This window comes from Pipistrellus kuhlii, unplaced genomic scaffold (assembly GCF_014108245.1).
Source record: "Pipistrellus kuhlii isolate mPipKuh1 unplaced genomic scaffold, mPipKuh1.p scaffold_m20_p_2, whole genome shotgun sequence".
NCBI lineage: Eukaryota > Metazoa > Chordata > Mammalia > Chiroptera > Vespertilionidae > Pipistrellus > Pipistrellus kuhlii.
In genome coordinates, this window is record NW_023425515.1 from 184835444 (window position 1) to 184847113 (window position 11670).

Below are 11670 nucleotides of genomic sequence, written 5' to 3' on the forward strand. Positions count from 1 at the left end.
TGCATTGTTTTCATAACAGTCCTCTGAGGGACTCAGGCAGATCGCTGGTTTCAAGCCACTTCATAGCTGCAATCATGAGGTTCAGAGAGGAGCCATGACTTGCTCAGTCACACAGTTAGCAAACCACAGGGTTGGGACTCAAACCCAGGCCTCATCCAAAGGTCACCCTCATTCTATCTGCCCCATTTCTTAGCCCCCCTCTTCCTTTCCCCCCATCCCTCCCAGATGCCTGGTCCCCGGAGGCCTGATGGCTTTTTAAAACAGTTGGGGAGGGGACTGAGCAGACTCCTGTCAGGCAGCCTCTCTCCAGGATGTTATATCACGGACCCCCCTTTTCCCTCCACCTCCCCGCCCCCACCACCCAGCATGAAGGGGAGAGTGAACAGGTGGAGCCAGTGGCGACCTCGCCACGGTGACCTAGATGCGTTCCCTAACCTCGCCTTCGGCAGTAGCATGACCTTGGGAGGCCGCCCCTCGCTGTGGCCAGGCTGGCTCTGCTGAGCCAGTGCGGTCGCCAGGGGGAGGGCAGGTGCTGTGGGCTCCGGACCAGGATAACAAGCTCTGCTCCGGCCCCTCGCCTCCCCCTCGCCTCCTCCGAGGTGCCTGCGCCGGGCGGAGGCGCCTCCCGGGCCTCTGGGCGGCCCCAGTGTCCCTCCTGGGACCAGGGAGCCCGCTCCTCCGCTCAGAAGCCGCCTTCTCTCCCGAGGGCTCAGGGCTGTTGCTGGGAGGGAGGTCCCCGAGGGCAAAGGGCCGGGTATCCCGGGTGAGCCTGGCGGAGCGAGGCGCTCCCTTCTCCTCCGGGAGCCGGGCTCCCCTCTTCCCCGCCCCGCTTCCGCCCCAGGCCCCGCGGGAGCCGCCGGCCGGGCCTCCCCGGGAGGACGGGGCGGGGGCCGGAGAGTGAGTCCGAAGTTGGCCTAAGTGGGGTCGTGGGGGGTAGGGGCGCCCTGGTTTGAGGCTGGCAGGGAAGGTCGTGTCCGCGGATCCCCTGGTTGCCCTCGGACCTTTTGCCCCGGCACCGGGCCTCCGGGGAGATGGGCTTCCACCTGCACGTCCCGGTGAGCGGTCCTCCCGCGCCCCTCCCGCTCCCGGAGGCCCCCCCCCCCCGCGCCGGGACCCCGCAGGCGGCGGGGCTGGCGGTCCGCGTGGAGCCGCCTCGCCAGTACCGGCTCGGGGCCGGCAAACACCCGCGGGAGGGGGTGTAGGGGGGAGGGAGAGGGGGCGGGGGCAGGAAGCCAGCGGCGGCCCGGGCCGGCTGGCGGGCCCCGTGACGTCGCCCGGCTGCAGGGAGCTCTCCCCGAGGCCCCGGCCCCCGCCCCGCGCCGCCTCGGCTTCCTCCGGCCTCGCCTCCCCGGCCGGCATTGCTGGCTCGCAGCGGGCTGCAGGCTGGCTCCCCAGTCCCCCCCGCCCCCTCCGGCTTCTCTCCCTTCCCGGCTCCTCCCCGGCTCGGCCTCCCCGATGCTGACCTAGCCGTCCCCCTCGCCTCCCTCTCCCCGCTTTCTCTCTCTCCGGCTCTTTCTGTCCTTCCTCCTCCTCCTCCTCCTCCCTCCCTCCCGGTCTCTGTTTGTCTCCCCGGCTCCCTTTCGGCGGCTCTCTCCCCGCCCCCGCCCTCCGGGTAACCCCCCCTCGTGTCCTCCCTCCTCCCGCCCCTCTCTCCGCCTCCCCCTCCGCCCCTCGCCAGCCCGCCGCTCGCAGCTCCCCAGTCAGCCTCCCGGACCTGCCCGCCGCCGCCCGCAGCACCGGCCCGCCGGCTCCGGAGCGCGCCCCGCTCGGCCCCGCGCCCCGGGAGCTCGCCGGGACCCCCTTCCTCCGGCCCCGGCCCCGCCGCCGCGCCAGCCCCGCGCCCCAGCGAGCGAGCGCGCCGAGGATGTGAGTCCTGCTCCCGCCGCCGAGCAGCAGCCCCTCCGCCGAGCCCGAGCCGCGCCGGAGCCGGAGCGCAGCCAGCGGCGGGCGCTCGCCGGGTCTCCCGGGCGGGCCCCGCGCTCCCGCCCCAGCGGCGCCCCCTGCCCCCACCGGCGCCGCCGCCGCCGCAGCCCGCGGGCCGTCCCGGCCGGCCGCCCCCGGCCCCAGCGCCGCTGACCTGTCCGCCGCGGGCGGGGACGCGGGCGGAGGAGGCGCCGCCGCCGCCGCAGAGCCCCCGGACGCAGCCATGTCGGAGGTGCTGCCCTACGGCGACGAGAAGCTGAGCCGCCTGCAGGACACCAGCAACTTCTTCGGCGCCGGGCAGGGCAAGCGGCCGCCCAAGCTGGGCCAGATCGGCCGGAGCAAGCGAGGTGAGTGGGCGGGACCCCCCTCCCCAGACACCCCCTTTCCTCGGGCACCGGGGCTGCCTGGCTGGAGGTTGGCGAGGACCCCCCGCGCCCGGGAGCCCGTGGCGACCCGAAGGGGAACCCCTCCGTGCGGAACCGGGGAGCCCGCACTGCGGCTCGGCGCCAGCCGCCGCGGACTCCCTCCGCCGCCGCCGGCTTCCCGGAGGGGTCACCGGGGGGCGTGGCGCTCCGGGCCGCAGCGGGGGCTCGGGCTGCCCTGGGACCCCGCCCGCACCCAAGTTTGCTCCTTGATTTCTACCCCACCCCACCCCCCTTTGCGCAGCGTATCGCTCTGCAGCTGGGCCGTGGGGTCCCAGGACCCCCCTTCTCCCCCCCGGGACGGCGCGGGGAGTGCGGAGAGAGGACCCTGTTCCTGCGGGGACGTCCGGGCGCTTTGGGGCTCCCAGTGTGACTCCGGGGGAGGGCGTGTGCCGAGCCCGGGCGCCGGGAGCGAGGGCTGGGGAAGCCCCGGAGAGACCGGGGCGCCGAGCGGCTCCGAGGGGAGCTCCCGGGGCGGGTGCACAGAGAGGATGCGGGCGGCGGCCGGGAGACACCGCGGCGCGGAGACCGGGAGGGAGCCCGCCGCTGGGGGTGGGGGTGGGGGTGGGGGTGGAGACCGGGATGGGTGAGCCCGAGACAAAGCTCGGGATAGGGAGCGGAGCGGGAGAGACCGTGAGCGGGGACGCTGGCCCTGGGGAGGGCAGAGAAGCTGCAGAAACAATGGGAGCGGCCGCCGCCCCCGGTGCAGAGTCCCAGGGACCCCGGCAGGTGACGGTGCGAGGGGAGGCTGGTGGCGGGAATGGGGATGGGGATGGGGATGGGGATGGGGATGGGGAAGGCGAGGCCGGGTCGGGATGGCGAGAGGCGGAGGACGAGGCGAGAGGCGGGAGAGACCCGGGAGCAGCGGCGGGAGCTCTGACCTCTGCGGCGGCGGCGGGGAACGCGGAGGGGCCGAGGATGATCCGGGGCGGGCCGCCCGCCGGGACCCCTGGACCCGCCGCGGGGACCGGCCCCCAGCGTCCGCGCCCCCGCCCCCGCCCCGCACTGCCCCGCCCAGGCGTGGCGACCCGCGCCGCTCCGGGAGCATCCCCAAGGGTCCCAGACCAGGAGACCTTGGCTTCTCCTCCCCTCCCTCCCTCTTGGGACCCGGAGCCTTCTTTCTAAACGAATGCCCCCGCCCCCCGCGGGTGAGATGGGTGGGGTGGAAGCCGCAGGGGCTGCGCGATTTGCGCCCTCTCTCCGATTCCTTTTCTTAGAACGGAGCTGAGACACAGCCGGAGGGTGGAGGGTGGATGGGGGGTGTGTGGGATGTGGGGTTTGGGGGGAGGGTTTCAGAGGAAAGCCTCAGAGGGACCCTGGGCGGAGGCCCCCGCGGATAGGGCTGTGTCTGCTCGCCTGGCCCCCTCCAGTCTCCCCCTGCTCCGGCGTCACCGAGACCCCTGGCGAGGCCCAGCGCGCTCACTTTGCCTTTTCTCTCCCCCACCCCTTTTTTTGCAGTTGTTATTGAAGATGATAGGATTGATGACGTGCTGAAAACTATGACAGACAAGGCACCTCCTGGTATTTAACTCCCCCAAAGACAATGGGTTAAGGGTGAGGATAAGAGTAAGGACGGCGAGAGCGGTTATTGGCAGAAAGAGTGTGAAAGGAGAAAGCACGTTGACGTTTATTACTAGCTTGCTACCTGCGATGGAATCAACAACCTGTGTCTCGAGTCAGGCCAGGAGACAGATGATGATGAGGCGGGAGAAGGAGGAGGAGGAGGAGAAGGCTCTGGGCTCCTCTGCAAAAAAAAAAAAAATAATAATAATAACAAAAATAACAAAATCACTATATACACACCTATACAGAAATAAAGTCTCAGTTGCAGCTATTGGGCAAAATTAATATCCATTTCTTTTTATATACAGTGAATATTGCGCAGTTATAGATCCGAATTTTGAGCCACTTTAATAATGAAGCAGCAGCCCCCGGGTGATTGAGGTGGTGGCAATCTTCGCTGATTTGGCTGTTCCCAATGTTTACATTATTTAGTCTTGCAAAAATAATTCCGTGCACTTGGATGTGAAATGCTGTTCAGTTTTATTTTTTTATGTTGTTATCCTTGGATGTACAAAGAACATACCAGACAATGATCTGTATAGATAATCCTGTGTTATTTCGGTCCTCTTTTCAAAGTTACCAGGAATGTGTTGAAGATCAGAGAACTTTTCTAAGGAATGATGGATACGTAGAAAGCATCCCTGTTTCTTTTTACAAATGCATTGTAAAGCTGTGTTTCTTTCTCGCTGCAAGCTATTTGCCCAAGTTCATGCAAATGGATACCTTTTATATGTCAGGAAAGAGAAACCAGAAAAAAGAAAAAAAAGAAAAAAAAATGCTTGAGCTTTTTCTAACCTCTCTCTGCAGTCTATTGGATGAGCAGCCTGTTTTTTCCTCTGATATTGTGTCCGTTTGTTTTCTTTAATGGACTGTAAAAAAAAAATGTAATCACAAGAGTGCCAAATATCTTGAAATGCCAAGAGGCATTTTGGTTTCTTCTCTCTTTCTTCGTGCTCTGAGTCCACGTAAAGGAATGCTTTAGAGTGTCTTTCTGTTATTTATAGGGGTTCTCTTAAGGCACACCAGCTGCCTGTTTTGCATGGTATTTGCAAAAATGCCTCATGCGTGAGGAAATCTACCATTTTTTTTTTATTTTTTATTTTTTATTTTTTTTTGCAACTTTGGATCTCAAGAGGTTTCTTCCCTTCCCGTCCCTGGTCCTCTTTTCTTAACTCGACATTCTGTATGTTGCACCTTTAACCAGCACACAGGGCTATTTCTCCGATGTACAATAAAAGAACTGTTCCTGTGTCTCACGCCTCTCTTGTCTGCTTTGGTTCTGGGGGGACTTGCTTTTTGCCTGTGAAGCAAAAAGGCAGAGTGGAAGGTGCTGTGGGCTGGGCTGGGCTGGTAGGAAAGACCAGCTGGACAGCAAGTTCAAAGAGCAAGTTCATTCACTGTGTGGATGGCCACTGGGTCTCCCCGCTTCCCGGAGATTCCTGCCGTCCCCGGTGGGTGTGGAGAGGAGGCTGATGTGGGGGAAGGCAGTCTTGCTAAGAACTGTGTGGAGCCTGGCAGACTTGGACTCCAATCCCAGCTCCTTCACTTCGTAACTGTACGGATTTGAACAAGTCCCTTCACTTCTTTAAGCCTCACTTTCCAAATCTGTCAAGTGGGGATCATGCAGCTCCTACCTCGCAGGCTGTTGGGAGGATTAACACAATACCTAGCACTAGGGATCATATGTCTGTAATCCTTTCCTGAGGGCTACCTGTCCGAAAATGCAGGGCCCAGGAAGAGCTAGCGCCTCCACCCACACCGCCCTTCTCTTTCCTGAGTTCACTGATCCTTGCATGAGGGATGTGTCTGGTCCTCTGGGGTCCACGGCTTGGGCTTGGGGTGTCTGTCCAGGCTCCCTCCCGCAGAAGCTTCCCTGCGATTACCGCTCAGAAAGGCTCCTTAGGAAAACACTGCTCAGCCCCCTGCGTTCAGGGCAGTTAATGGCCGTGGAGCAGGCCCCTGGGGAAGGAGGGGCTGGGAGAAGGATTTTGGCTGAAGAACGGCTGTTCTGCATCCAGGAGCCCCAGCGCCGGGAGCTTTTAATGTGTTTGTTGTAAAACTGTCAGCCTGGGAGTCACAACACAGCTCACAGTGACAGGAGCCTGCCTGTGACTCAGACGTCAGGTAAGACAGGCCTTGGGGTGAGTCTGGGGGGAGGAAGAGGGGCTCCGGAGGGCCTGTGGGGGCGGGTGTGTGTGTGTGTGTGTGTGTGTGTGTGTGTGTGTGTCATTCCCCATTCCCAGGCAGTGGAGGCCCAGAGCCCAGGACGGCCCAGCGAAGAGCTGGTCCTATCAGTCATTATGAGGAATGACGGGCACGCTGGAACTGGCAGTGCCAGCAGGATGACTTGGGAAGGAGAGCCTGATTTTCCCAGGCGCCTGCCCCTGTTCCTGAACCTGCCTCTGCTCCCTGCTGACGCCGGAGCATCCCAGCATTTTGGAGCTAATGGGACTTGAGTGATCACCAAGCTCGGCTTTTCCCGTGAGAAGGCCCGGGGGTGCCTCACAGAGAATGGGGACAGGGTGCACCTCCTGTGTGCCATCACCTGCCAAGATGGGCAGGAGCCATACGGAAGCTGCTCTCGGAAGGCATAGTATTCACACCCCGGAGTAATTACTTGACCTGATCAAAGCTCCGTGCAATTTCGAAGTGCTTGCCCTTCCATCCTTTCACATAATCAGCCCAGCAATCCGGAAACACCACCATGACCTCTCCTTAGTCAGGGAGGAAACAGACATACCAAAAGGGCTGAAAACACTACCCTGCATCCACATTCATTAAGCTCCGGCTGTTTACCCCACTCACAAAAGCCCTAGGAAGCAGGCGTGATCATCCTGACTGTGCAGAAGCAGCCAGGGCTCGGAGACATTCAGTAGCTTGCAGTAGGTCCCTCAGCTGGTTCAGTCGCTGGGACGGGACTCGAACCCAGAGCCCAAGCTCCAGGATGGGGATGCAGCAGAGTCGTCTGACCCCAGCCCCGGGCTCAGTCTCAGCTGCAACCACCGTCCTTCAGCCTGAAAGCTCCTTTTGTGGGTCTGTTGTTTTGAGGCCGGGCTCTCTGCTATGCCGCACAAGACATCTGCGGAAGGGATCGGAGGAGGCAGGGCTTGATGTGGTCAGCGAAGGCCCCGAGCTGCCCTCTGCTGGGAAGGGGGGAGCATGGGAGCCCTTGGCCACGGCTCCGGGTCCATTTTAATAAGTGATGTATTAAAATGTTCCTGCTGGAGGCCGCCCAGTCCGCCAGAGCAGGAATCTCGGCCTGGGAAGTCAGTCCGCCTTTCCGGAGGACTCCGCTCAGCAGAAGGGGACATAAATCTCATACATCCACTCGGCCATCAGGGCGAGTGTGTGTGGAGAAGGCACTTTGGGGGCTGGGCAGACATCACATGATACCGAGTGCGGGAGATCTGGGTAGGGAGCAATACATAGGAAAAAGGCCATTTACAGTCCCGGCTGGGGGAGGGTGTGTCCACGCCGCCATGCACGGATGGAGTATCTGCGGCCGCATCATTCAAATGCCACTAATTGAATGCTTGTAATAAGCATCCGTCTCTTCGGATTCTGCTTCTGTGGCCTGTCCAGGCTGACAGTCGGAAGGGATATCGAAAAGCACCTCCAAGAGGGAAATTGGCAAATTAAGTTTTAAAAGGAAGAGACTTAAAAATGACTGCTGTCTGGGGCCCTGCAGACCCCGCGGGAGGGGCAGATGTTAAGGAGGCTGTCGCAAGAGTAAACGGCTGAATGTAGGACTTAGATGGCTTGGATTGGAAACTGCTCTGGTATGCTTTCTAGTTGTGACTTGGGGCCAGCTTCTCTAGCTCTTTGGGCTTCTGTAAAATGGGGGTGATGAAATGCCTGCCGCACAAATAAACAGAACCCCCCCTTCTCCTTCCCAGCACGGGACCTGGTGCATAATACATGGTAGCCATCAATACGAACATATGTGAAGTGCCTACTATGTGCTAAGCGATGGACTTTCAAGACCTAGCAAACAGTTCTGGCTGCACAAAACTTCTTTGCGGATGGTTTTTGGCAGCCCAGAGCTGACACCCTGGGTACTAAGGGGCAGTGGAGGCATCACCATAGGGTTGGGGGCAGGGGGAGGAGTCAGCTTGCTCCTTATTATCTCCATCAGCTCACCAAAACCCCCAACAATTTCAATCCTAAGTAAATCTGTGTGCTTGCCCAAAGCAGTGTCAAGAGAAGACTCTACCCCTTCTTACCAGGTTGTCTGAAGTCTTTGCTCTGAAGGAATATCAGAAAGCACCTTCATGAGGGATGGAGGCCCCTGCGGAAGGAGGGGCTGGGAGCAGGGTTTTGGCTGAAGAAAAGCTGTTCCACGTTCTTTCCTGCGGGGAAGTGTCAGTTTATTTTCTTGGATGGATGGAGACTAGCAGGTATGACTATTTGCCTAAGAAGGGACAGAGCTTGGCTTTCTGCTTGGATCCCCTCTTACAGATCCCCCTGGAGAGTTTTATTCATTTGACAGGTGTTAACTTAGCACCTACTATGGGCCAGGCCCTGTGCCAGGCTCGTTGGGTATGAAATGGCGAGGAAGTGAGTTTTCCCTGGCTTGAAAATGATGAGAGTCGCCATGAAAATGAGGTGGGAGCTAGGGGCTTGGATACTCCTAAAGTCAGAGGCTCGGATCCTTCATGCTGGCAAAAAGAGGGAGCCAAAGGGAACTGGGTCTTGGGCTGGTCTGAGATGTAAACATGAGAGCCACTTTAAAAAAAAACAAAAAAAAAAAAACACCTAAACTTTTACTTCAGAATGGTTTTGGGCTTGCAGAAAAGTTGTTAAATAGCACACCTACCCCTGACCCAGCTTCCTCTATTGTTCACATCTGTCATTACTATGGGACATTTTTCACGACGGAGGAGCTGACATTAGTCCTTTATTATGAACTGAACTCCACGTTTCATTCAGATTTCACTCATTTTTTATCTGTCCCAGGATTTCATCCAGAATACCTCATTACTTTTAGTCATCATGTCCCCTTAGGCAGCCCTTGGCTGAGACAGTTTATGAGACTTTTTTTGTGTGTTTTTTTTCTCTCTTCTTCTTCTTTTTTTTTTTTTTTTTTTTTTTTTAAATAGTTTTTGATTTCAGAGGTGAAAGGAGAAGGAAGGAGAGAGATGGAAACATCAATGATGAGAGACAATCATGGATTGCCTGCCTCCTTCATGCCTTCACACTGGAGATCGAACCCACAATCTGGGCATGTGCCCTGACCTGGAATCGAACCGTGATCTTCTGGTTCATAGGTCAATGCTCAACCACTGAGCCACGCCGGCCAGGCTTTCCTTGATTTTGATGGTCAGATATTTTGTAGACTCTTAAACTGGGGTTTGTCTGGTGTTTCTCCCATAGTTCAACTGGAGTGATGGGTTTGGGGAGAAGACCATGGAGATAAAGGATCCTTCTCATCGCATCAGGTCAAGGATGCATGCTGTCAACGTGGCTTATCACGATTGATGCTGACCTTGACCTGGGATATTTCTGCTCAGTTGATTCGAGTGACCCACTTAGCAGGGGTTCAGCTCTGAATCTGTGTTGAGCAAGCCACTGTAGTCTAGATGTAATTGTGAGTTCCGGGCAAACCGGGGAAAAACAAAAACGCCACAAGGCCCAAGGTACTGCCTGGCGACGGATAGATGGAACCTTATAAAAAAAGAAAGAAAGAAAAAAAGAGAGAGATTAAAAAAAAAAACAACCACCACCCTAATAAAAGCAACTTCCTGTGGAGGGGGAACTGTCACTCTGCTGAGAAACTGTGCAGAATTTTCTCTTGGAAACCTTCAGGCAGCTGCTCTAGTTTATAAAATCTGCCTATTGGAAGGAAGGAGAAGGGGAAAAAACGGCTGTCATTATTCCAGCAACAGAGATTCTCCCAAGCCATGTGCAAAAATAAATCCCTGGAGACAGAGCTGTATCCGGGGAAACCTGGCCTCGGGGCCGGAGCCTGTGGGCTGGGTCCTGGGGAGTGAGAGCCTGTGTCCTCGGGCCCAGATGCTTCTCCAGTGGGACCCAGAGGCCAGAAAGAGAGCCCCACCTTGCCCGCACCGTGCCTCCCCCCCAACATCCCGCCTTTCTGGAATGAAGATTGGTGTCTCCCGTCCCCTCTCTTGACCCGGGACAGTGCACAGCCATGGGCCTGCAGGAAGGCCCTTGACCCAGAAACAGCTGCTTTGAGGACAAAAGGTCACAAAGGGGAAGGGAGGTCAGGAAGGACAGGCTGAAGGGGAGACCAGGACTCCGGAAATGTGCCATGGGAAATCCTAACAGAGTGGTGATGGGGGTGGAGTGGGCAGGGGGGGGTGGGGGGGTGGGGGGGTGCAGACAGTGAGGACAGGAAGTTGCTAGGGAAAGGGGTGTCTTGTAAGACAGAAAGTGGCTGGCTGAGGTATGAAAGAATTTGGTTTGGCTCAGTGGATAGAGTGTCGGCCTGCAGACTGAAGGGTCTTGGGTTCGATTCTGGTCAAGGGCATGTATCTTGGTTGTGGGCACATCCCCAGTAGGGGGTGTGCAGGAGGCAGCTGATCAATGTTTCTCTCTCATCAATGTTTCTAACTATCCCTCTCCTTTCCTCTCTGTAAAATTCAGTAAAATATATTTAAAAAAAGAAAGAGTTTGGTTTGGAAGGGTGTTTGGGAAGAGGAAATCAGCTAAGTAATCAATGAATTAATTAAATCCATATTCGTTCAAGGGCAAGTCTGTCCGGTGTGGGGTGGGGTGGGCACTGGAGAGACAGGGCTTACTAAAAAGAAAGGCCTTTTTTCGGGCTTTGGAGGATCTCACTGCCCGGTCCTTGGCTGTTCAATGACAGCGAAACTCCCAGAGGTCAGGAAGAGGGGTGCACAGGAAGCTTAGGAAACCCTTGGTGTCCCCAGCATTCCCAGTGGGTGTCTCCGAATGGACTGGCCAGTGCATCCCACTCCCAGCTGTGCCATCTCACCTCATGTGCGTGTCACCCCCAAATGTTTTGCCTCCTGGGGCTCCATTTCCCAATAAGGAAAACCCTATGTATGGTGCTCACTCTAGGCCAGTAAGCGTGCTACACTCTGCATTTATCCCATTTAATGTCCACAACAACCTGATGAGGGGCTTCCTGTCATGATCACCCCCATCTGACAAGTAAGGGACAGAGGAGCACAGAGCAGCGAATTCACCTGCCCTAGGTCGCACAGCTCGAGAGAGCGGAGCTGGGATCGCCCCCCGGGTCAGCGGCTCCGCGTGGGGAGGGACGTGGGGCTGCCCAGCTTTCCAGGCTGCTGGCGGCTCGGCGCCACGCGCAGAGCCCCAAACGCCCATCCTCCCGGGGGGCGGGGAGGCCAGGATCCGGTTGGCCGTGAACCCTGGACCGGGCCAGCGGTTGCCATGGGGACGGCCGGGCGGAGGCGGCGGGCGGGCCGGCGGCCCGCGGGGCAGTTCCGGGGAGCTCCGGCCCCGGCGGGGAGGGGCCGCGGCCGGCACCCGGGGCCGCGCTTCCCGGGCCGGGAGCCCGTGCGCTCTCCCCGCCCCGCCGGCCCCGCAGCCTCCGACCCGAACCCGATCCCCCGCGAAGCCGCGCGGATCTCCAGTGCAGCGTGTGAATTATTTACTGGGTCTGGCGGCCTCCCCGCCCGCCTCCCCGCCCGCCTCCGCCTTCCCGGCCCCGGGGCCTTCCACATCCTGGTCTGCGGGGGGCGGGGGGGGGGCCTGGGTCCTCTCTGAAGTTCCCAAGTCAGGCCGGCCCCCCCTCCTCCCCCGCAACTTGGGC

The 11670-nt window shown here is 58.8% G+C and overlaps 1 protein-coding gene across 2 annotated transcripts; it reads left to right on the forward strand.

Moving 5' to 3' along the window:
• Positions 1-1634: 1634 nt before the first annotated feature.
• CAMK2N1 (calcium/calmodulin dependent protein kinase II inhibitor 1) lies at positions 1635-8155 on the forward strand. 2 transcript variants are annotated; one of them, XM_045585090.1, is made up of 3 exons: positions 1635-2270; positions 3804-3866; positions 8100-8155. In XM_045585090.1, exons 1-3 carry the CDS (start codon positions 2147-2149, stop codon positions 8141-8143), a joined length of 231 nt encoding a protein of 76 aa, XP_045441046.1. In that variant the 5' UTR covers positions 1635-2146; the 3' UTR covers positions 8144-8155. The 2 variants fall into 2 exon arrangements, with proteins under 2 accessions (XP_045441046.1, XP_036302375.1); XM_036446482.2 differs by lacking the exon at positions 8100-8155 and having other exon boundaries at positions 1645-2270; positions 3804-5164.
• Positions 8156-11670: the final 3515 nt, after the last annotated feature.

Coding starts and splice junctions, on each gene's coding strand:
- CAMK2N1 (XM_045585090.1), top strand. CDS start 2,147: ATGTCGGAGGTGCTGCCCTACGGCGACGAGAAGCTGAGCCGCCTGCAG. Junction 2,271..3,803: donor GATCGGCCGGAGCAAGCGAG/GTGAGTGGGCGG, acceptor CTTTTTTTGCAG/TTGTTATTGAAGATGATAGG. Junction 3,867..8,099: donor GACAGACAAGGCACCTCCTG/GTATTTAACTCC, acceptor GCTTGCCCAAAG/CAGTGTCAAGAGAAGACTCT.